Source organism: Talpa occidentalis, unplaced genomic scaffold, assembly GCF_014898055.3.
Source record: "Talpa occidentalis isolate TD23 unplaced genomic scaffold, MPIMG_talOcc4v2.1 talOcc4.7, whole genome shotgun sequence".
In the NCBI taxonomy this organism is placed as follows: domain Eukaryota; kingdom Metazoa; phylum Chordata; class Mammalia; order Eulipotyphla; family Talpidae; genus Talpa; species Talpa occidentalis.
Window position 1 is genome coordinate 88,848,049 of NW_023605083.1, and position 25,667 is coordinate 88,873,715.

Genomic DNA, 25,667 nt, shown 5'->3' on the forward strand with positions numbered 1-25,667 from the left:
CAGTGTCAGCCTGACTCCCTGCCCTGGCTCTCCTCACCCCAGGTCCTAATAACCTGACTCTGGCCTGCTGCTCCTCCAACTCTGGGATTTGATGGGCAGGTCGGTGGTGGGGAGGGAGGGAGTCTGGGGCCAGGCATGAGACAAGCCCCTGGGGTGTCTGGAATCTCACACCCTGCAATCGAAGGAAACCCCAGAGAGCAAACAGGGAGTGGAGTGGCAGGTAGGGCCATGATTACCAGATGGGTGTGGAGAGACCCACGGGAGGGCCAGCCCACCTTGGGGAGGGGAGCAGGAAGGCAGCTGCCTAAAAATGGAGCTGATTTTCATATAAATAGAACACCTATTGGGTGTGTTTCTTTTTTTAAAGTTATTTTATTTCCCTGTTCCTTTCCTTAGCAAACATCGTTGGCATGCCAGCCCACGGTGGTTTCAGCCTGGAGACATGGGGCAGCTGGCTGGCTCAGGTCACGGTGACTTTAATCTGGGTCTCTGAAACACAGAATAATTCAATCCAACCTTTACTGACCCCGGCCAGATGCCTGTTCTGAGAGATGGGGTCACAGAGAAGAATCAGTTTCTGTCCCTGCCCTGGAGGTTGTTTCTAAGTTACAACCACCCTACAGAGAATAGAAGAAGGGAGAGGGTTACCTTATCTGTGTGATTCAGGACTGGCATCCCAGGATCTATTCTAAGGACGAGCGGGAGGCTTCAGACTCTTCTTTGGTCTTGCAACAAACAGTTACGAAGCACCTACAATGGGCCAGGTATCAAAATAGTGACAGACAGGACACAGTCTGCCCTGAGTTTAGTAGGAGACAGTTCTATGAAGAGTGAAGACGTAATGTCTTTAAATGTTAAGATAGAAGTGTAAGATGCGGAGGAGGCTTGAGGAGGCTGGAAGAGGGAACTTCTAAGAGCAGAAGAGAGAGCTGGAATCCGAGTGGGAGCAGGCATACTTGTCCTGGGGCTTAGTGGAGGCAGGGGGCCTGTGTGCAGCAGGGAAGTTGAGCTAAGAGATCCGGATTGGGATTCTTTAGGCCCAAGTGCTTAGCAAGTTGCCCAAGGGCATGTGCCCACCTAGCAGTGCCAGGAGCGGGACTGGTGGTGTCTGGTCAGTTGCCTGTGGACAAGCTGTGTGGCGTGAGGGTGTTTGCAAACATCTTTCATGCGTGAGCTGGGTGGCCTCAAGGCCCGTGCTTCACCTCTCTGAGCTCCATGTCCTCATGCATAAAGTGGAAATTGTGATAATGTTAGTCACGCCTACTTGGCAGGGTGATGAGAGTAACTAATATACATGAAGGGCCTCAGATGATCACAGTCGTGTGGGTAATCAACAGATTAGAGCCGGTTGTCTCCCACACTGGCTGCCTGGGACAGGCCTGGGTGTGGGGTGCTGCTGGGAGGGCAGTGGTGCAGTGGTGCACCAGGTCTGTGAGTGGGGACCTGGTCCCACCCTCACTCTGTCAGGGGGGGTGAGTATTTGTGGGGGATGGTAAGTGGATGGATCCCAGGATGGAGAGGAGCTATTTTCTACTGCATGGGGAGGAGTTGGGGGGAGGCTGCTTAGTCTCAGGGACCCCTGTGTGTGAGACTGCCTCCTTTTTCTTTTTCTCCTCTGAAGTAGACCCCACTGGGCCATTCCAATCTATGACAGCTGTGCCCAAAAGCCAGGCCTTATCCCGTCTAAGTCCATAACCCAATCAGGGTCAGGGAGAGAGCAGGAATCAGCATGTAGAGGCTCCGAGGCTGGCCTGCTTGAGGATGGCACTCCCCTCTGCTCTACTCTCCAGGCCCCCAGCTCCGGCCTGAGGCTCAGACTGGCCAAAATGAAGTATCCCAATTGCTCACGAGCATCAGTGGTCTTGTCCAAAGTCCCGTGCTGACTTGGCCTTTGTGCAGGCTGCCCTGGGAGGGGCTCCAACAAGACGGGCCTTGTGAAAGACCCGTTACCTGCCAGTACTTGGCATCCAAAATAGAATCTTGAGGAGCAGCAAAGCCTTTAATTCAATGTGTCCCAACAGCGGGTCGGTGTGGGGATAACTATGATCTGACTGGCCGTGAGCTATAATTATGGAGTCAGAATAAAAAATTACAGGCATTGTGTGGGCTTGTTTTAAATATAACGTAATCCATACCGTCCTCTCTCTTATTTGCTAGATTTGAGGTGGAGTCTTTGGCCGTTGGCACAGGTTTTGCCTGACGTGTTGCAGATAAAAATGGCCCTTGCCAGTGAAAAGGGCACAGTGGGAGGCCTCCGCGACCCCTAATGTTCTCGACTGGCCTGGGCCCACAGCCACGGGTGCTGGCATTCGCGTAGCCTCCCCCAGCCAGTCCACCAGAAGCAGCTCCGTAAAACACAGTCCAGATGCCCAAGAACACAGGAATGGCGCCTGGCAGAGGGTAACTCAAAACTCCAAATTCCTTCATGTCTTGGCCTTAAAGCCCTGCTCAGCAGCATGCTGGGAACAGCAGCTACAAAAGAGAGGTGACGTTCAAGAGCCCTGGGGTGTGACTGTGTCGATGCACATGGGGGCTCCACCTCTGTGGGGTGACTGAGTCACTAAGGAACTAAGGTTCCTTAATCTGTGTGCTTTAGCTTCTCCACTATTGTTGTAGGTTGTGAACTTGGGAGGAGATTACATTCTCTGACTCACCTATTCCCTGTTCCTCACCATCCTTCAGTTAACCTATTGAAAAAACGTAACAGACTGTCTTTCAATCTGGTTTTTTTTTTTAATGCTATTTCTTGGTATAGCTGACTGTATGTGGTGATTGGCATGTGCTAGTCCAAACTTTCTGGAAAGCAAAAGAGAAATACATGTGCAAAGTCTTAAAACACGTGTCTGCTATAGGAGTAGGATATAACCTGTGGGGAAAATCTGTGAATAAAGATTTATATTTGAAGATATTTTACTTTAGCGTGTTATGTTATACTCTTAAAAAGCTGAAAACATAAATGTCCAACATTTGGGTAACAGAAGTATTTATGGTATATCCATTCAAAAGCCTCTTAAGCAGTCATTAAAAGGGTTCATGAAGAATATTTCATTATATTGAAAATCTTTACCATGAAGTGAACAAAATGGATATAAAATCGAATATATGATCTCAGTGATAAAAAAACATATACAATAGAAAGTTGAGATAGATAGAAATATAACAGCAGTGACCTCCCTGGTGACACAAGGGGTTAAGAAACAACCTATAAAGCTGACTGCACCCACTGCACCATGAGTTCGATCCCCGGCCAGAGAACAACCCACATGGTGGAGCAGACCTCTCCTGACTCACCTGCTGCTCCCCTCAGCAGTGTATTTCAGTAGATCTGCCTGTTCTGTTCCCCACGCTGTCTCTGGTGAATCCTCATACCCCCCATACCTCTGGCCTGTACTCCTGTTCTTGTATGCATAAATAAATAAATCTTAAAAAAAAGAAATGTAACAGCAGTTATCTTATAGATTCCTATAAGTTGATCATTTATTATTTTCTGTATATCAAATATTTTAGAATGGACAAGCATTACTTGTATAAAAACAATTTTAAGAAGAGTTCAGTGTTAAAATGTTAAATAAAACAAGAGGGTAGAACTTGATGTCTGAATTCCCTTCTAGCTTTTAAGGATCTCTGATTCTAATGCACTGGGGCCACCCACAGGGCCTGAGCTGTGATGCAGAGACTGAAACTCTGAAGGTCCACCCTTCTCAGCAACAAGCAGTGACAAGGGAGGTCTGGTGTTGGAATCAGCAAGTGGCCAACCTGGGGGTTCACTATGTGCATCTGCCTTTCTAAAGGCAGATGGAGGTCAGCTGCCTTTCTAAAGGCTTTCTGAAAAGTGCCCTAAGTGCCCAAGAACCTTCAATGCCGCTGGCAGTGGGCAGGTCTCCAGCCCAACTCTGGAGTGCTGGCGGCCCCGTGCACCAGTGGGTCTCCCACCTGAGAGGTGAGCTCTGTCTGCTGCTGCAGACACGGCACCCACTGGAGCAGGGAGACAGGCTGAGCTGCTCTCCCTGCTATGGGCAGTTCTGCTGTCCACACATTTGGATGGTGGGGACCCCACTCACTGACTGTCAGATCCCCAACTGCCAGGACACACAGTCCCACCTGGTGAGCTGTCCTGAGGGTGGAGAGCCTGAACACTCACTGGAGGAGGTCACTGAGGGACAGCCTGGTCACCTCACCCATTTCTCAGGAGGTCAGCCTAAATGAGGACACCTGGAGAGATGAAGGGGGCCCTTATGAGCCCTGGCAGAAGGAAGGGCCCTGAGTTCAGCAAGGGGGAGGCCTTCAAGGCCAATGGCCCATGTCTGGCTCTAGCTGGCAGCTGTCAGCACTTGTCCAGGACCTCCAGGAGCCGCCGTGTGCCTGCCCAGTTAGAAACCACCGAGGAGTCAGGAGCTGAGACTCTGAGGCTGACAGACGTGGGGATAGGAAACAGAACACAGTGAGAGGCAGAGGTGGAGACACGGACTGAGAAACATATAGCAGCTGCGATGCAGGGCTGTGGGGGGCAGGAAGGCCATCGCCGAGGGGGGCTATGGAAGTTAGATGGGCAGCATCTAGAACACGCATGTTCTCGCTGTAATCAGAGATATGTAGATTGCAGTAGCCTAATGTGCCATTTTACACCTACTAAATTAGCAAACATTAACGAAATTATAACGTCTCACACTATTGAGACTGAAGGAAAACCAGCTTAAACACACTGCCAGGGGCTGTGTAAATTAGCACAGCATTTTAGGGAAGAAATTAGGCAATACGGCTCCAGAGTTATTAGAATCTTCATCCCTCTTAACGTGGTAATTCCACTCCTGGGAATGTGCTGCAAGGAAATAATTCAATAGAAAAGTAAAAGGCTGGCAGGTAAATGATGAAGGCAGTGCTGTGATATCTGACACGCTGTGCACGTTTCCTAGGGCAGAGACTATGAAGACTATGACATCTCAGGACGCTTAGGGTAGGTGCAAACAAGCAAAGATAAAAACCACCTGTAATGGAGATTAATAATGACGTGAAACAGCTGCGTGGATGCTGGGGCGGTCCCAGCCTTGCTGGCCCTTGACTCCTGGCTGGCCAGACATTCCTGTCTTCCCACCGAGCAACCTGCCCTGCCGCTCCCTGTCTGGACCTCTCCTAACCATGAAGCCTAATCCGCAGACCTCAGATTAGTGGGGAGACAGTCTCAGCCAGGATGCCCACCTGGTCGGCTTACTCCAGCAGCCCCGGGAGTCCAGGCGGTGCTGCTGAGTCACTCCCACGTCACACCTCAAGAATCCAAATCAGAACAGAAATGGTGGAGCTGGGTCCTTATTTAAGAAAAGGGATAAAGTGATTGTGCAGGCTCTGAAGCGTGTTGCTACTGCCAAGTGCAGCAATCCATTTAAGCCAGCTAAACTCTGGACTCCTAGTTGGATTATCAGGGGGTGAAAGCAATTTATAACATACTGATGGCAAAGGGAGAAGAAATCATGGGGTCACCCTCTCAACCTGCCCCAACAGTAGGCACTGATCTGATTCTCAGTTTGAATCATCCAGTCCTACGTCTTCCCTCAGCCCCTTGGGGCCATGGCAGAAGCTGGCACTGAGCGGGAACTCAGTAAATCTGGTGAATGAAAGAAGTTGAAAAGACCATGGAGTATATGAAGGAGTATGTGTCACCAAACAGTTCTGGTTTTATTCACAGCCTGTCTGCTTTCTGGCTGTGTCCCTAAATGTGCTCTGGAGTAGCTAAGCCCCCTGCACTTGCCCTGCTTACCGCCAGGGAATGCCCTGCCTCGCGAAGACAGAGAACATGGCCATGCCTGTGTCCACACAAACTAAACTTTGCTCACTTGGCAAGGTGGGGAGTCAGGGACAGGAGGCAGATGGGCCAGTTTTGGATGCTGTAAATAGAAGATGAATCTAGGCCACTGAGGACAGGTGTCCAGGCTATGTAGTCTGGTGCTCAGGAGAGATGCCTGGGCAGGAGGCGTCATCAACATTCGGGAAGTGGTTGCCATGGTGTAGGTGTGCAAAGTGAGAAAGAAGCCCGAGGAAATAATTCTGGGGACATTTGACACTGGTGGGGTTTGGAATGGAAGGAGAGGACATAGTGAAAGGAGAACATGGAAACCAATGGCGGAGAAATTTTTGAGGAGGGCATATTCCCTCGTGTCAAATGCTGCACTAGGGAGAATGGGGGTGAAGAGGCCACTGGATTAGACACTGGGTGCTTTCAAAGCCCCGAGACAAGAGTCCAAACTGGGGGTGGGGAATGCCAAGTGGCTGCAGCAATGCCCTCTGGAGAACACCTGGACATTCTTGGAAGGACCGAGGCACTTGTGGAGTCTCTCTCAGAAGCTGTCACCCCTGAAGGCAAATGGGCTGGATTTTCTGTTAACCACTGTCACCCCAGGCTCCTGTCCTGCTTGGCATTTCTTGGGGTTCTGTTCATTCAAGGATCAGCCTTGCCACTGGGCAGGGATTGTCTGACCTCTGCTGTCTGCTGTATGTCATGGCACGGGCTTAAAGATGGCCACCGACAGGGCGGGGTGGGGTGGGGAGCCTCAGACATGCACTTTTCTCCAAGTTTTTTGATCATGTTAAATAATGAAAATTCCAGATGGATTAATTGTAAAATTCTAATTGGATTTATTAAACAGTTTATGAATTGGGGAGCAGTCCATCTAACAAGTAGAAGAGAGTTACGAAAAGCTGTACGAAAGGAAAAGTTTTTTTTTAAATTATTATTAATTTTATATATTTTTTACATCATTTTTCATTTTTGCACAATGTATACATTTTCATCTTGGTTATAGTCCCCATACAATTCCCACCCCCTCTTGTTTTGATCCTACTCCCTCCTCCCCACCCTGTAGGGTGTCTCTGGTTTATAGTTGCTTGTTGACTTTAATTTTTACTTTATTATAATTAGTCTTATGGCAGATTCGCTCATCTTCCTTTGGGGAATGGAAAAAGCTACTTCATGAATGCTGACCAGAAAATTCCATATTGAACAGTTAAGACTCTCTCCCTGACGAAGATGGAAACTGCAGTTAGGTAAGCTATTAAGTCCTCGTGGGCTTAGCATAAGTGCATCCATTTGGAGACTAGCATTTTCTTTTTAACAAGGGTAACTCCCCAAATTAACATATTTTGTACTCAGTGAAACATGAGTTTCACTAAATAATTTTTACTTTCACTGTGTAAGCACTCTGATTATTTTCCTATTTTGTTTCATTAATAAGAAAAATGCTGATTACAATCTACTAAATTGATGTCATAGTCCTGGCTTTTCTCTTGGAGTTCAAAAAACCATTTAGTTTCCCAAAACTTCAGCCAGTGTGTACCATATCACTTTCAAATCTTTGGCCATATCCAATTGCTTATGGAATTAATTTTTCCCTTTAAATCAAATTAACTTAAACATATTCAAATGCCCACCATAGAAAAATATTTGTAAAATTATAATTTTGAGGGCTTGTATTTTTTTCCTGAATATATACTAAGATAGATATTTATTGAATTAAAATGTACTTCCATACTTCCTAAATCACCTGGTCTGCCTCCTTCATTTTATGAATCATGAATCTAGAGATTGGCCCAAACATTTTACTATATAGTAGGGACAGTGAGGCCCAGAGAGGTGAATTCATTAACCTGAGGTTAATTGCGGGAAAAATGTGCTATTTGGTAATAGGAGGGAAAAAAGAAAATGAAGGAAACTTATTTCTAGCCTGCCCCAGAAAGGCCGCAACAGCTAAACTCTGCTTGGTCTAATGTTCTGACCGCTTTTGGAGACAGTCTCCTACCAACCATCTCCTCAGAGTCCTGATGTCTGTCCATAGCTACCTCAGCACAGCCATTTAAAGCCTCTGTAGGTCTTAGACAGCTTTATTTATGGAGATCCTGATCCTTACCATAGCATGCATATTAAAATTATTTACATTTTCTTAATAATTTCAATTTTTCTTTGTTAATTTTAAAGTCAATTAATTTTCCCACACTTCAGCCATTTTTGCAGACCTTGATAAAGTTCACAGGCCCTAAGTTGTGCCTAATGGAAGAAGTGACCCTGGAACAGAAAAAAGGAACCCTAAGCAATGCAGACACACTACCGGGCACTTTACTTACAATTGCCAAGTGCTGTGTGACCAGAAAGAAGCTTTTACCCTGGGGCTCACATACTTCATTAAGATGACGGGACCAGGTCCTCCCCGGTGGTGCAGCGGGTTGAGTGCATCACTGTGAAGCTGTCCACAGCCTCTGCAGAGCGGATTCGATTCCTGGCTGGACAGGGAGAAACCCACATGGTGTGGCAGACCTCTCTTGTCTCGCCCGCTGCTCCCCTCAGCAGTGTATTTTGGCTGTCTGCCTGTTCTGCTCGCCACTCTCTCTGGTGAATCCTCTCACCCTCCCATGCCTCTGGCCTATACCCCAGCTATTGTATAAAAAGAAAGAAAAAAAAAGTACAGTTGTCCTTATTAAAAAAAAAAAAAAAAAAAAAAGATGAAGCGATGAAGGGACCGGACTAGACTGATGATTAGGAAACCAGGTGTAGTGGCAGGATGGGCACAGTGCAGGTGTTCTATGACCTAGCAAACAGGATAAAGGAGGAGAGTCCTGGAGCCCTCGGTGGCTTGTTTCAGGTTTTTATGGGGATTTACCAGGTACACGGCAGGCAAGGGGGCCAGGAGGCCTGCCTGCCAGGGAATCTTCACTCTTTCTGGGCTCTCCGGCCTTCTCTCGTGGCCTCTGCTTCTCTCTTCTCTGTCTGGTCTCTCTTTCACTCTTTGTCTCTGCTCTTCCCTTGGCCACCACTCCTATAAGCCCAGCCTCTCAGTCCAGGTGTACCCACCTACGGATGCCCACACCCAAGTCCAGGTGCCCGCCATCAGGCATGCATTCAGGACCACAGAGATCCATCATCAACCCTAATGGCGGGGGGGCAGAAAAGCCTGATACTTTTTTACTTTACCCTATACCAGGTAAGATAAAGGTCATAAAGTGCTTATTTTGCTGAGTATTTGGTTTATAACAAGAGTAACTATCTTTTGAAAGTTTAAAAAATAATAATTATCAATATATTAAAAGCCACAAACTTTGAGGTTATGTTTGCGACACAGAATTTGTTGAAAACATTTAAAGGACTCATAAAACTCAGTAAGAAAAACATAAGAGGGCCTCCCTGGTGGCCTAGGGGTTAAGTCTCAGTTCTGTCACACCTGTGGCTTGGGTTTGATCCCCTCGGGCCAGGAAGGTGACCCACATGGCGCAGCACACCTCTCCTCTCTCACCCAATGCTCCCCTCAGCAGTGTATTTCAGTAGATCCATCTGTTCTGCTCCCCACTCTGTCTCTGGTGAATCCTCTCACACCCTGTACCTCTGGCCTATACCCCAGTTCTACTAAATAAAAATAATAAAATTTTCAAAATTAAAAAAAATAGTTTAAAAGAAAAACAGAAGAAGAAAAGTAATCAAGAATATGAACAGTTTGTTTGTTCTCAGAAAAGGAAACCTGCATAGATAATAACATAAGAATGAATGTCAGGACTAGACATGAAGAGAATGGTATTCAAATCTATAGCAGTAGAGTGAGGAACCCCTTAGCTGAAAGGGTGTTGGCTGGCTGCTGCTGGTTTTGGTGGTGTTCTGAAGTGGGGTGCAATGAAGTGGATTCTTCAAATATTGGAACATTGTGTAACAGGGTGGTCCCCAGGAAAGGGGGAGGTTCCCTGCCCCACCCAAGGGAGGGTGGAGCTGAGCAGGAAGAGGAGAAGCTGCAGAAGAGACTGAGGAAGGAAGCAGGATGGAGCCAGGAGACCTGGAGGAGGCGCATGGAGCCTAGAGACACGTGAAGAAACTGCGCTTGTCTTTTGGTCGTGGACTGGGTGACACAGATGTGGGTGAGACCTGTGGGGAGGTGACCATGGCAGCTTTTATCTTGATGTTGATTTTGCTCCTTTCCTTCCGGGCTTGTCCGGTTGTTTGTGACCCTTTTCTGTGGGTCCCCACTGGAAGATGCTTTAGACTTGTGGCAGGCCTTGGGGCCTTGCTCTGGGCCAATCCCATTTGGATGGACTTTTACCCACGAGGGGACGGGTAACTTTGGGTGCTTCATTTAGAAACTAGACTCTTTGCCTTACCTGTATTGTTTCCTAGTTTTATTAAAGTTCCTTTTCATTAAAGTCTCCTATGTTTTGTGTTGATGCGGCGGATGGCAGAACCCATTTAGAATAGGCAGGTTTGCGGGGTTTGGGCTGCCCCTCTCCCTGTCCTATAACAATTGCAGAGTGGACTCGGTTTCTGCTAAGACCCTGCTGCTGCCCGGGCCGGTAAGTGTGGCTGGTGTAATGCTCATAGGAACCACAAGGAGGCAGGATGCCCACAGATAGCAGACAGGAAGAAGTTGATGTCCTCTGTCCTTGAGGCTTCTCCTAATGTTCCTTATTGATTGAGCTCAACATGGAGCCAGCGGGCAAAGCAGGAATGTGATTTATAGAGTCATAAGCTCAGCTACAATGTGGAAAATGGAAGGGGGATTTGGAGTCAAGAGATGAAAACTTAACTGCCATAGCCCACTGTAGGGCAAGGTAAAAAGTATCAGGCTTTTCTGCCCTCCCGCCATTAGGATTGATGATGGATCCCTGTGGTCCTGAATGCATGCCTGATGGCGGGCACCTGGAGTAGGGTGTGGGCATGTGTAAGTGGGTACAACTGAGAGACTGGGCTTATAAGGGCGGCGACACGGGGACACCAGCAGAGAGAGAGAACCGCAAGAAGAGAAGCAGAACCACGAAAGAACGTGAACGCCGGAGAGCCCAGAGTGAAGGCTTGCTGGGGGCTGGGGGGCCTGCCAGCCTCCTGGCACCCCTGCCTGCTGTGTACCTAGTAAGTCCCAATGAAAGCCTGAGAAGCCACTGAGGGCTCCAGGAGTTCTCCTTACCCCGTCTGCTTGGATCATAGAGATCCTGCTCCATGTCTTCCTGCCCCTACACCCACTATATTGGTTAATAAACTTCCATACCAAAAGAAAAACAATTTGCTTCTAACACAATGCAACTAGTCTTTATTGAATAAAGCTGCTATTACCTACTCTCCCAAAAAGGGACATAAAGTCCCCACAGTCACTGTACCATCTTGGGGGACAGTTAGACTGTCTACTTCTTGGCTAGAGTAATAACTCCACACAAACATATTCCCACCTGAATATTCCGTTACCTAAAGACTAAACTGTAAAGTTAACCGCCAAAAAATCTTAAATAAGGACACTTGCAAGGTGGAGTAACAGGGATTGGATCTAGATTTACCCTCCTGCCTAGAATATCTAAAAAAACCCAGCTGAAAGATGAGTTCTATAACTGGTACAGCTAACTGCCTGGAGAAAGCTTTGGGGGTGGGGTAGGGGGGTGGTGGTGGTGGTGGTAGTGGTAGTGGGTATGTATGTGTCTTGGGGGGGTAGGGAGGGTGTTCCAGCAGAGTCCTCCAGTCTTCCTAAGTTGAGAGGACAGCACTAGTGGTCTGGATAATTCAAGGCAGCCAGAGTTTGCAGGGCAGCATAATGAAAATGAGGGCGCTACAGAGAGAGAACAAGCAGCAGTTGGCCCTGAGCATTGAGCTGAGTGCTCATCACCACAAGCACGTGAAAGCAGTAAGAGATACCCCTGACAATAAAGGGAAGCATCCCCGAAGTTCACGTAATGCTGAAAATCACACCTGTTCTTGTCAGCGACAGTGGAAAACCTCATAATCTGGGGGTTGGGAGTGGGGATATGAGACAGAGCAATCAGAAGTACTTTGCTCACTGATGGGAAAAAATTAGCTCTTGATTTAACACTGCTCTGACCCATTGAACAAAGTTTAAAAGCAAGACATAAAAAGGTTAAAACTGTTTCCAAGTAACTTTTTAAAGGGGTTCGAGGACAAAGTTCAAGAAATTTGTAAGAAAACAAAGATATCCAACACTCAACAAGGTAAAATTCACAATGTCAGCAGTGCAAACAAAAATCATCAGGAAAGCAAAATCATAAGTAAGCACAACCCCTAATGAGAAAAAACATCAATCAATGAAAGCCAGAAATGACACAGATGACATATCTAATAGGCAAAGACATTAAGATGGTTATTACAACTATGCTGATCCAAATTGAACTATTAGAGATGACTGAGGTTTAAAAAAAACAAACCACTGGATTATGACAGATAAAACATTATAGATAAAAGATTAGAGGACCTGAAGACATAGCAATAGAAACTACCCAGAGAAAAAGATAAAGAAAAGTGAACATCAGTGTGTTGTGGGAAAACAAGAAGTAGCCTAATATACTTGTAATTGAGGGCCATGAGGATAGTGTGGCAGAAAAAATATTTGAAAGAATAAGAGACAAAAAATTTCCTAACTTGACAAAAACTATAAAACCAAAGATTCAAAAAATGCAATGAAACCCAGGGACAAGAAACATGAAGAAAACTATACAAGATAACAAAATCAAAAAACCGAAAACTACACAAAGGCACATTACAACTCAATTGCTTAGAACTAATGATAAAGAGGGCCTCCCTGGTGGTGCAGTGGTTGAGCGCTGGGAGCGAAGCTGCCTGCAGCTCTGCAGCGCCGGTTTGATCCCTGGCTGGCCAGTGAGGGTCCCACATGGCACGGAGACCTCTCCTGCTGCGCCCACTGCTCCCCTCAGCAATGTATTTCGTCAGTCTGCCTGTTCTGTTCCCTGCTATGGTGAATTCTCTCACCCTCCTGTGCTTCTGACTGTACCCAGTGCTTATATGAATAAATAAATCTTTAAAAAAAATCTTAAAAAAAAAGAATTAATGATAGAGTGTAGGGTAAATGAAGATTGCTCGGGCTTTTATGCCACTGGCCTCTGTGGTTATCACCTGCGGCCTTGATTGTGCTAATATAGGAGGCACTTGGGAGCATGGATGCTGGGCACACATGCCTGATTGAGGGTGGACACCTGGAGTATGGTGTGGGCATGCGTGAGTGGGCACACCTGAGCCTGGAGGCTGAGGCTATAAGGGTGGCATCACATAGGATGGGGAGACTGCTATGAGAGGAAGAGACCACCAGAGAATGCGGCAGAGAAAAAGACAAGATTCCCAGGGTGCTGGGGGCCCTTTCTGCCTGCCCGCCCTACACCTGAGTGCCACTACAAAGAGAACAAAAATGATAAAGATAATAAAGAAGTCTTAGAGAAGCCTTTATGCAGAGGAATAATGATTAGGAGAGCGCAAATTTCCCGTTGGAAATAATGCTAGTCAGAAGGCAGTAAAAAAAACACTTTTAAATACTTGGAAAGAAACTAAGAATTTTTTACCACTAAATAAAGATTTTAGTGGACATACAAAAAGTGACAGAATATATCACCAGCAAACCTGCACTAGAAGAAATGATTAACCAAGTCCTCTCTAAGCAGAAGGAAATGCTCCCAGATGGGAATATGGATCTACACAAAGGAAAGACAAGCAACCAAATTGGCAGCTATGTGAGTGAATATAAAGAACTTTTAAACACTATTTAAGTTTGTTTAAAAGAAAATCAGCTGCTTAAAACAAATATGCTAATAATGTACTCTAGAATTGATAACATGCATAATTAAAATGTATGGCCACAATAACAAAGAGGTGGGGAAATAAGGAAGTATTCTCTTGTAAGTTTCTCATACTGAATGTATAGAGTAGAATGTCATATGAAGGTAGAGTAAGTTAAAAATATTTGCTATAAACCCTAGTGAAACTACTAAAATAAAAAAGAGCAATAAGCCAAGTAAGGAGGGAAAATGGAATAGTTAGAAATGATTAATCCAAAACAAAAGAGGGAGAAAATCAAACAAAGACCAGATGGAGCAAACAGAAACAAATAGCTACATGGAAGATTTAAATTCAGCCATATCAATAATTACAGAAAATATAAATTGACTAAACATACATTTAAAAGGCAGGTTGGATTAAATACAAAACCCGATATAATACAAGACACTTTATTTTATTTTGCCTTTTTGTGACTGGTTTATGTCTTTTAGCATAATATCCTCAAGACTCATGCATGTAGTAACAGACATCAGATTGTCCTTCCTTTTTCAAGGCCGAATAATACTTCTTTGTATGTAGAGATCACATTTTGTTTATCTTTTAATTCACTGATGGATTCTTGGGTTACTCCCACCTTTTAGCTACTGTGAATAATGCTGCTGTGAACAAGGGCATACTAATATCTAAGACTCTGCTGTCAACTCTTTTAGGTATGTACCCAGAAGTGGAATTATTGAAATAAACCCACTTTCAATAAATAGACATAAAAAGGTTGAAAGTAAAATGTAGATGAATGCACCACCTGGATAATAATCAAAGAAAGCTTGAGAAGCTATATTACTGTGAAATAAAATAGATTTCAGAGCAAAGAAGATTGCCAGTGATAAATGATAAATGGGTCAATTCACCAAGAACATTTAACATGATGAGGTAATGTTTATGTGTCTAATATCAGGGTTACAAAACAGTAATGAAATGTTCTTAGAACCTCAAAGGAATGAGCGTGTGATGCTATGTAGAATTCTACATAAATGTTACTTCTGTTTTCCTTCCTTAGTATTATTCACTATGCTCAATGTAAATTGAAATTAAGGACATTATACTTACCTTTATTTGACTATTTAATGAAACTATCCTGGAAGGCAGTGAATAGTGGTTGTAAGAATCTCTGCTTTTGGTAAGTTACTTTTGGCTTCTCTGGGCTTCAGTTTTTCCATCTGTACCATAAAAATCAACTGTTTTGGAAAAAAACATATATACCATATAACAGGTGGAACCTTGGAGAGGCTGGATCAAGTATCCTGGGCGTGGACACTTGCTCTAGCCACACTGGGATGGGAGCAACAGCAGGAATGAAGGAACAGGAGTCCTGGGAGATCTAGAGGCCAACTTGAGCCAAATATCTGTGCCAAATTTTGTCAGCTGCCCTCAGCCTATATATACACAAATGGATTAGGAGAAACATGGCTGGCACTGACTTCTTCCTCGGAATGATTTGTACTTATTTTTATCAAACTAGCCTGGTTAGCAATAACTGAAGGCAAGCCACAGCTATGCAGTAGCACAATACATCTAAAGGATTGGTGGACAGAGATACTACGGACTTTCTTTTCAGGGAATGGAGGGACAGCACTGCTCTTGGCTCTTTATTATATACATACTGGGCTCAGCTTATATACCACGTCACAGATACAACAGCACCACATCCAACCCCATCTCCTTCAGCGCTTCCAATGAAGGACAATATAGGGTGGATGACACACACAGCAGTATAGGTAGCACACACTTCAAATATGCAGCAAGTACATTAAAAAATCGTGATAGATATAAGTTTCTTTAACATACAGGATCATTTTAAAGCTGTGGAACCTCATATGTAAAATGGTACATATGTTAAATACCTTATCATATTAATTTCCTTCTGGACTGTTGTCTTTTTTTTGGATACTAACATGCTCTGTGTATAACTTAGGATTTCAGTTTTGAAACGTGGATAAATGAGATTTGTCTTACCTAGGAATAAACCAGGTAAAACTCTTTTTAAAACAAGGGCAACAAAAAAGAAGATGCTACCAGGATCCTACATTCTTTCAAGAGAATCAGTCATCTAGAAGCCCAGTCTTTGGCTTTTTCACAGTGAACTTCCGAACAGCCTTCCAGGTACTACTAAGAATGGGACAGAAGCATTTAATGCAGCAAGGTTTGGAAGGATACACACAGGTGGCTGACATTGCTTCCAGAGGATGGAAATGGAAGATGACAAATTACTGCAGTTTTCTTTACACATTTTAAAGTTACTTCATTAGTTACATTAAGCACATATCACTTTGTAGTAAAAATGTTAAGAAGGAACATTGTTAAAGAAAAGCAACTATCCATTCATTTTAAAAAGACAGATTAAGAGTGTCTGTAGATAAAGCATACAGTCTGTCACATTTAAAAGAATTAGTAAGCTCACCAAAGACTAAAATTCTGAAGTCTAGTTATGAGTTTCTAGCTGAATTTTATGAGGCAGAAGCATGACAGCAGTCTTTGGGCTTTTGTAATATTGGCTTGGCCTGAACTCGTCCCCTACTGGACAGTCCAGTACACACCCCTGCAATTCAATGTAGTGTGGGTGATGATTTAGAACTGCACATGGCAATAGCAAGTATCGACACCTCACAATGAAGTCCAACGGAATCAAGGTCATTCACATCCTGCTAGATTTTCTCCTGAGGTAAATATCACATAAATTATGGAAAGCAGAGATGTAAGATTCCCCCTCAAACAACATATCCCTCTCCTCTGAGAGCTCCTGCCCTGAATTAGACAGAGGTGACAGCTCGAATCCTCTTCCATAAACAATCCTGCTATGAAGTGGGGTGTTTCCCACAAGACACCTCACTCTAGACTTTCAAGCCACTAGAATCTTCCAAGTTTTTCAACCTTGGCACTACACACATTTTGGGCAGAGTGATTCTTTGTTATCAGAGTGGGTGGGGGATAAGCTATGTATTAAGGTTGTTTAGCAGCAACCTTGGCCTCTGTCAGTTGCATCCAACACCCACAGTTGTGACACAAATATCTCATGGGGCAAAATTGTCCCCAGTGGAGAACCACTACAGAGATCAATTCAGTCACTCTTCAGTCATCGAAAGAAAACCTGGGGCTAGGACTACACATTAATATAGATATAATGCTCCTCCCCCCCACCTCAAAAATAAAAAAGAAAAACTTGAACTTCTGAATCTGTTTTAAAACCTTCTTTCTAGGAGTAGTGTAAAAACCAAGTTTTTGGAAGCATTTTTCTTATATTTTAGTGCAAACCTTCACCCTTATTTGTGGCTGCTAAAGGACTATAGGCAAGGAAAAATTAGATAGGACAAACCAGGCCCCGAGGGCCAAAACTGAACTGATTTTCTCTTCTAAGCCTGATCTTCACCTAGTATTTCTCATCTCAGAGAATGGTGCCTCCAAACCATACATTAAACTGCTCAAGTCAAAATTTAGAAATCATCCTGGAGTCTTCTATTCCTCTTTCCTTCACCTTCCATATTCACTAGCAAAATCAGCTCTGCCTCCAAAACATATTCCTAACCCGCCCTCTTTTCTCAAGCACCCCTGGACCACAGCATCAGCTGCCTGACAGATATGCATTTCTTCTCTTGTTCCCTACATCAGCATTTCCTAACCTAAAACTGTTGACATTTTGGGCAAATCCTTTATTGGCGGGGGTAGTGCAGTCGTGTTCATTGTAGGATGCTTAACAGCATCCCTCCCTGGTGTCCACTAGAGATGTCAGTAGCACTCTCTGATTGTGACAAACAAAAATATCTCTAGGCAATGCCAATTGTACCCTGGGGGACAAAATCACCCCTGGTGCAGAACCTACACCCTACACAGAGAAGACAGGTTGTTTTAAAGATGTAAATTGCATCATATCTGTCCCATGTTGAAAGCCCTCCAAAGTCTTCCCCTTGACTTTAGAGCAAAGCCCAAGCTCCTTCCTGTGGCTTACTGTAAGATCTCTATGAAGTGGCTGCGGCATACTTCTCCAATACCCTCTCTTCCCTACTGTCCTCACCCTCCAGACACATTGATCTTACTGTTGCTTTTGCATGCTTGCTCCCATTGCCCTTTGCATCTATTTTTCCCTCTGCCTACAATGTTCTCCCCCAGATCTCTGCAAACCTCAGCTAAACTGCTGCATACTCAGCAAGGCCTTCCCTAACCATCCTATCTACTTCCCTAACCATCCTATCTACAAGGCCTTCCCTAACCATCCTATCTAACCCCCTTACTTTCATTCTCTTCCACATTCCCCACTATATCCTTCATAGTGCTAATCACAGTAGAAAATGGTCTTGCTTTGTCATTTGCTTCTTCACAGAATGCAAGCTCTTCTCTAGAGCTGGGATCGTGCCTGCCTTGTTTACTGCCTCTCAGCAAGTGCTAGAATAAAGCCTGGGCAGAGGAGGTAATCAAATATTCCTCCCCGCTAACCGCAGGTCAAGTTGGCAAGCCCTTCTTTCACTTTCTCTTCTAAGATTATTTCTGATTGTTGATGATGTTTGCCTTCACAGTTCATCTTTAACATTTGCCCTATGTTAAAAAGTGTATGGGTGGGGAGAAACCATGCACAAAGGTTCAGCATAAATAACTACTTTTCAGAAACATAAAAAAGTCAATTCACGAATGACTGCAAATCTGTTCCCCGCCCTCAGGTTTTCGGCAAGCATTGACAGTCCTTCCACTGGTCATGACCTCAGTTTCGCTCCTAATCCCTAAATTTGATGCACTGAAGGTCTTTCAGGTCTTTCCCAAACTCACCTGCTCAGAGCCTCTTTGTCAACCCAATTTATACAGTAGCATGGGCCTGAAAGCTTTTTGTGCTGGCTTCCAGCTAAAACTGTTCAGTGGGTCAAAGGCAAATGGTCCAGGGTGCAGCATGGTCAACAAATGTTGGCTGAGTCCCCAAAACGCAGCTTGGTTATTTCTTATATTGATTTATGGGCTGTTTCCATGAAACCGGAGATGATTGGGCCACTGAGCTGCTGGCTGACGGCAAACTGGAGGCAATTCCATCCTGGCTGAGGGCCCGTGGCCCTTCTGTGGCCTTTGGGAAGCAATTCATCGGGTGGTTTTTACGTTCTGGCGGGCTGCCGGCTTGTCCCGCCGGGGCGGGCTCTCCACGCGGTGCACGCACGTCTCCACCCGCAGGGACGAGGCCTTGACGTGGCGGGAGGACGTTTCTGTGCGCTGCGAGGACGTTTCCACGTGCTGGGAAGACACCTCGAGGACCTGAGGGAGTCGTTTTCCAGACGGGGAGAACAAAGACCCCTCGCTGTGGCGCTGGGAAGTCTCCACTTGCCGGAAAGACGACTGCACCTGCCGAGAGGATGTCTCCACGCGGTGGGACGATGTCTCCACGCGAACCGTCGACGTCTCCTTGTAACGGATGGTGTCCACCCGGGGGGCAGAGGCCTTGCCCCGAAGAGGTGAGGCCATTCTGTGCAGAGGTGGGGCGTGTGAGGCCTGGGGGGGGGGGCCGCCCCGCCCAGTCTCTGTATAGTCTCACGTCTCTGGGTGACGTCACAAGATAAAGAATGACGTCAGAGCAACATGTTGCGTCACCGCAGGCACAAGGATGGACGAGTGCCACGGCGCGGTGACGCAGGGGTCCGGTGGGGGCTGCAACATCCCTTCAAATACTGGGCGCTGCCCCTCGCCGCTCCGCCCGCCCCCGCTCCTCTCCCTACCCTTTTGGGAGCATCTGAGGGCGGAGCCCGGGCGGGGCGGGGCTACGCCGTGCGGGGCGGGCCCTGGATGGGCGTGGCCACTCGCCTCCGCGCGCGGCTGGGCCCGCCCCCGCTTCCCACTCTGCCCCGCGACAGGAAGAGGGAGCCGTGGCTTCCGGACCCGCCCCCGCTCCTCCGGGAGGCTCGTCTCTCCCGGTTGCCTGAGGCTCACGGTCTGTACTTGTGATGGCCGCGGCTGTCGCTATGGAGACAGGTCAGTATCCCGGAGTCTTCACAAATAGAGGTGTCCTCGACCCAGACTCTTCCTCCTGCTTCTCCGGGGGCTCCTCCAGGCCTCAGGCCCGGCAGGGTTAGAACGCGGAGCTGCAGGGGCCAGGACTCCTGTGGCGTCTGAAAGGCGAAGGTAGCCTGGCCTGCTCGCAGGTCCTTTCCCTCACTTTGTATTCAAACACCGACGCCTCCGCTTCCCAGCACGGGGGAGACTCTGAGCACTTGGACCTTAAACGGTCTCCTCGATCGGTTTTCTGCGTTTCCAATGAGCTTGAGTAAGTTTGAAATACCTGCGACAAACTTGTGTGTCTTTGTGTCACCGATGCTTCTCACGGTGGCACACTCCGTCCTGGACTCTCTCCGTTTGCATTCTGAACCTTTACTGAGTGTTTTATCATTCACTTAGCTTTTGCTTAGCTTATTCACGTAACAGTTGTTGCAATGAATGGTTACAATAGAGGAAGACACAATTGTAACTGTTATAATCTCTACAGAGTGGCTCTCTGGTGGTATATATTCTGCCCCGTGTGTATTCCTGTTTTCTTTGATGACTTATCTCTAACTTTAGAGAAACTTCTAACTTACTCCTTTTAATCAGGGCTCTGCTTAGACTTTTTAGAAAGGCCTATCTCTGCTCACTCTCAATTTGGGAAAACCACTATGTACTTTTGTATGTGGAAATGTATCTCAGCATTAGGTTTCTTTACTTTTGGATTTTTTCTACAAATTATACAGTGACGTTTATTTTGGATGATTTTACTGTCTTCTCTTCTAGACGATGCTGGAAATCGACTTCGGTTTCAGCTGGAATTGGAATTTGTGCAGTGTTTAGCCAACCCAAATTACCTTAATTGTAAGTTGTTGAGCACCTCATTGAATTGAGTAATTACTTGATGACTTCTGATAGAACTTGCAATTCATAATAGTATCTGCTTTTATACATAGGCAATTGAATAGAATAACTGCCAATTTATCTATGATAATTGAGATTTGTGTTTTGAATTTAGTGTGTGTTGGTGGTGGGTATGTTATGTAAATAGATTTTCTATGTTAGGGGTTCACAAGTCAGTAGTCCAGGGATTGGTTTGCTCTACAGATGTATTTTTTTTTTTATGCCTTTCAGTTCTTGCCCAAAGAGGTTACTTCAAAGACAAAGCTTTTGTTAATTATCTTAAGTACTTGCTTTACTGGAAAGAACCAGAATATGCCAAGTATCTAAAGTAAGTTTAATTTTTATAGTCTTAAACTTGTGTAATACTTTATTATACTCTAACTTGATAGTTAATAGATTTTTTTCGTTTCACATTGGAAAAAAATTATTATGAATCTTCATTTTGTTTTAGTTGCCACCACTTAAATATAAGACATCCCCATCTCAATTCAGATTACTTGAGTAATTTACTCACTGGTTAGCTCACCTTCCACTCTTTCTTCTCTTTTGCCATCTTCCCACCCCAAAACAAACAAGATGAAACAGTTTTTTTACACAGACACCAACATGAGCTCTAAAAATGTAAACCACGTCATGCCATTTTCTCCCTTTGAACCTTTCAGTGGCTTTCCATTAACACTCAGAATAAAATTCATTCTTTTTTCTTGAGATAAAGCCCTGTATATTCTGGCTCTGTCTTGTCTGACCTTATCTTACACCACCACTCTATTTTACTGGATTTCTCCCTGGTGGAACCCACAATCTATAAATGCAACAACATAGCGTAGATGGAAAGTGAATGGGTAATTGTAAGTAAGGTTTTCTGGAGTAAGTAACCTTAGGAGTCTTTAACAGTTGCTGTCTTTTTTTTTTTTTTTTTTTTTTTTTTAATAGGGCCTCCTGTATGCTAAGCACTATGCTCAGTTTAAACACACACATGCACACACACAGAACAAATCCTTGAATAGCATTGTCATTTCATTATAAGGATTTTAAGAAAAAATAGTCCTCACTGATGAAGTGTTATTGAAGGGCCTGCTTTCTTATACATTGTTTCACAGAGTAGCAGTTTCCAAGAATCTATCCACTGCATTCTTACTGTATCTTATTCAAGTTGTACAACAGATGCTTTAGTTTTTAAGGTTTACTAGGCTGCAAAAGGCATGTTACAATCACAAGATGATTCCCTTTTAATAGTAAAAAATAAACTTTTAACTTATATTTTTGCTTTTTCTTAACTAGGTAGTCAAACAGCAATAGTGAAACTTTTTCATTTTTCCCCTGAACAAACACATTTGAGAGAAAAATGGTTGAAACTTGCACTTTACCCAAGTCACTTCAACTGAGTCATGAAGTCCACAACCTCCTGCTCCTTATAGGACCCTTTGCACCTTTACTGGCCCTTTATGAACAACCACTTATAATCCAGATAAAGTATTTTATTTTTTATTAGATTGAAACACATATGTATATAGACTCTCAGTGTTGGCCACTAAACCTTAGGCACCATCAAGTTCAGTCTTATCTACAACGTTGCTAAGGTGGAGGACGTTTCTAGAGAGCACATACTGTTTTCTGTTCAGGGACAGCCAGTTCCATTGTTAGCTAGATGTAAAAAGTTTTTCCTTATATCATGATATATTTCCATGTCATATACCTCCACAAGTGGGTGGCTTTAACCTGAGCTCCAGTTTTGCCCCAGAATTAATCCAGAAGCATGCCTCTTGAGGCAAGAACATTTGAAATATTTAATTTCAACAGAAGTTGTAAATTAACCCCTGTGGGCATTTCATTCAATCTGCACAAGGTTTTCATTTTTTTTAATAGTTGCCAACATTTAATGATTGGAAAGTTTCACATAGTAATCCAGATTTCCAGCCGTATTTTAAAATCTGTACAGTCATTCCACGTAGGTTATTCTCCAAGTCAGTGGCTGGGTAGAGCAGAGGAACAGCTGTCACTTCTAGATACTGTATTCTAGATAGTAATAGCCAGTACTTGCAACTATAATGTCTCTTATATCTCTTTTTCTCAACTACATGTAGCCATGCCCTCTTTTGGATATTTTGCATTTGGGCCACATGCTATTCAGCCAAGAACTAAATAGGCTTTCAGATGTGATTGGGGTATGGTGGACCAGACAACATTCCTTTCTTCACTATACACACTACAATTCTGTTAGTTCAACCTAAGTTTCCATGCATTACCTATTTTGGGGGGATAGGATTCACATTGTTGACCTTCTGGGAGCTTTATGTCAACTAAAATACTTCAGTTATTTTTATCAGTGCTATTGAGTTCTTTATGTCTTGTTTACTATTTAAAAATCTGAATGCAGACTTCCCTTTTGTACTTTATTTCCTCTTGTTTAATGCTATAATTGTAGCCCACTCAGAATATTTATAACTCCTTATTTTGTTATTTACTGTTTTTGAGCATTGTCTTCTACAAGTTTGATAAATATCACTGTATGTCTAAATTCCAGTTGTTAACTAAATGCTACTTGAGATTATCCTCTTGGTTGTCACATTATTTTACAGATGAAAAAACTAAACCTTAGAGAGGTTAAGTACCTTGTTCAAGGCCACCCGGCTGGTGAATGACAGAGCTGGTATTCAAACTCAGATCTTAACTACCAATGCCTTTATGAAAAGCAAGGTCAGGGTAGATGTGAGTTAGTTAGGGTATCCCAGGCTTAGCTACCAACAACTATCAATATAAGCAACTGTGTCTTTGGAGTGTAGAAAGCAAATCTCTAATATCTTATTAGACACATTGATATCACTTGGAAGCTTGTTAGAAATACAGAGCTCAGGTCCCACCCTAGGTCTTCTAAACCAGAATCTGTATTTTAAGAGGTGATAATGTGCACATTAAAATTTGAGATTACCTATGTGTACTGTTCCCAAATTTAAGTCATCTGTATACCACTTATGCCATTTTGGCTCTGTGTACACCCTTTAAGATCTCATGGTTTTCAATAGTCTCACTTAAGTTTTATGTTTTCTATTAGAAATAACTTTACTTACAAGATAGCTGGAAAAAAATAAAGAAAATTCCTGTATATTATTCTCTAGATATTTTAAATGTTAACATCTTATATAACTACAGTATAATAAAAACCAGAACAGTTATGTATTATTTAATCCTATTATCTAATCTACAAACCTCATTTTGCAGCTGTTGCTAGTGCCCTTACAGTGTCCAGTCTGGGTTCATGCTGCATTTTGTTGTCCTGTTTTCTTTAGTCTCCTTTAATCTTGAGTTCCTTGTTTTTTTTTCCCCTCCATATCTTGACACAGAAGTGATGTCTCCTTGGTATCTCATAATAGGAGTCACAGGAAGTTAGTTTGTCCCAATGGTGATGATGTTTAGGTGTGGCTGCCAGGTTTCTTCACACTGGGTTACTTTTTTTTCCTTTTTTATTTAATGGGTATCTTACAAAGAAATACTTTGAGACTATATAATATTTTGTTTCATGTCACAGTTTTACCCACTAATTTTAGCTTCTGTTGAAAATATTAGAAGTTCTTACTGTAATGAATCTTTTAATTCCATCATTCTTTCTATATTTATTGGAATTAAGTTGTAAGGATTTATTCGTGGAAAAAAATCACATCAGTATGGACTCATGGATTCTTATTTTAATCTTGTGGATTATAATTATGTATATTTTTGCTCTAATGATTCCATATTTGGTCATTGGGGGGGGGGTCTTCCAAATTAGTTCCTTGGGCACATTTGATATATCCTCATTTATTTGAGCACTTTTTTTTTCTGGCATTAGAGAAAAACTACTGTTCCAAGCTGATCTTGTACTTTCCCAGTCTTAGCCTTGGAATCAGGCAACCTGATTCCTTAGCCCAAGGAACCCTGGAAAATGCTATTTAAAATCCATGTTTAGGGCGCTGGTGTACTCCTTGGAATTAATGTTGCTTCCAGGCCCTTTCAGCACACACAGCTAGGAAGTGTGTGTGTGGATGTGTCTATGTCTATTTCTAAATCCTTGTTTATATATTAAAAACCATGAGTCCCTATAATGATGTTTTCCGATCCAGCTCAATAACACAGGGCTCACTAGCCTTCCCCTTTTCTTATCTATGACTCCTTTTCTGATAGCCAAAAATTTGGGTTCTTTATATTTATGTGCTAGCTCAATCTTAGGTTGCAGAATTGCTGTATATCTGGAAAACTAGTGTATACTATTTGTGCATATTTCTTCATTTTCAAATAAAGGTATTTTATCATACTGATAACCTACAGTTACCAATTAAGCACACAATTCTTAAAATAAAAAGTTTTTATATTCCGTATTTTGGAACTACTAGAATAGAATACATGACTTGCCCCCAAACATTGAATCTGCTTACCAGTTACTGTGTGGTCTTGGGCAAGTTATTTGATCTTTCTGAACTTTCTTTTCTCATTTTTGAAAATTTTGCTTAATGGTGACTTTTTGGTAACTAGAGTCTTTGCATAAGTACTACTGAAGTGTACTAAGTTATTGTGATAGAATTTGTAGGCCGCAAGATCATTTATACGTAACTGGATTAGAGCTTGACTTTTTATTGACTTAAATTATGTCAATCATTAAACTTAAACCCAGGTATCCTCAGTGTTTACACATGTTAGAACTGCTCCAATATGAACACTTCCGCAAGGAGCTGGTGAATGCTCAGTGTGCGAAATTTATTGATGAGCAGCAAATTCTGCACTGGCAGCACTATTCCCGGAAGCGGATGCGCCTTCAGCAAGCCCTGGCAGAGCAGCAACAGCAAAATAACACATCAGGAAAATGAAAAACTGGATCCAGACCAGGCTCTTAAGACATGTATATATTGCTTTTGTACAGTGAAGACAAAAAAAAAAAAAAAAAAAGACTTCTACCTACTTTTATTGTGGTAGCTAGCACCTAGAACCTCTAGTGTGCTACTAATTCAATGGACCTTTATTGTTAATAGATTATTTCTGTTAAATTAGAACTGTTTTACTTTGATTTTCCTGTGGATTTGTTAACTTTCATTAGTATTTAACAATCAACTGGCTAAGAATAGCCAGGTGTTAGGTGCTTTAGACCAATTTAAGGTGGCATTGGGGCATGGGTAAGGGGAATTCCACTATATATCCCCAACTCTAAGCCTGGCTCTGTTCTTGATGTACCTTGGGCTTTAGCAGATCTTTCTCTTGGAACCTTAGTGGTCCT

The 25,667-nt window shown here is 43.6% G+C and overlaps 2 protein-coding genes across 7 annotated transcripts; one reads left to right on the top strand and one right to left on the bottom strand.

The window, feature by feature from the left end:
* Positions 1-361: 361 nt before the first annotated feature.
* On the bottom strand, positions 362-24,342 carry CUNH17orf100 (chromosome unknown C17orf100 homolog). Of its 6 annotated transcripts, XM_054689640.1 has the most exons (6): positions 18,335-19,033; positions 14,630-14,757; positions 8,110-8,265; positions 2,655-2,796; positions 649-750; positions 362-489 (listed from the first exon to the last, which is right to left on the bottom strand). In XM_054689640.1, the coding sequence occupies exon 1, from the start codon at positions 19,010-19,012 to the stop codon at positions 18,635-18,637; it is 378 nt and encodes a 125-aa protein (XP_054545615.1). In that variant the 5' UTR covers positions 19,013-19,033; the 3' UTR covers positions 362-489; positions 649-750; positions 2,655-2,796; positions 8,110-8,265; positions 14,630-14,757; positions 18,335-18,634. The 6 variants fall into 6 exon arrangements, 5 of the variants coding, with proteins under 5 accessions (XP_054545615.1, XP_054545617.1, XP_054545619.1 ...); XR_008549733.1 differs by lacking the exons at positions 2,655-2,796; positions 18,335-19,033 and adding an exon at positions 23,633-24,342; XM_054689641.1 differs by lacking the exons at positions 362-489; positions 2,655-2,796 and adding an exon at positions 514-544.
* On the top strand, positions 19,372-25,440 carry MED31 (mediator complex subunit 31). Its single transcript, XM_037494732.2, has 4 exons — positions 19,372-19,516; positions 20,309-20,386; positions 20,657-20,753; positions 25,071-25,440. Exons 1-4 carry the CDS (start codon positions 19,489-19,491, stop codon positions 25,261-25,263), a joined length of 396 nt encoding a protein of 131 aa, XP_037350629.1. The 5' UTR covers positions 19,372-19,488; the 3' UTR covers positions 25,264-25,440.
* The last annotated feature ends 227 nt before the right edge of the window (positions 25,441-25,667 follow it).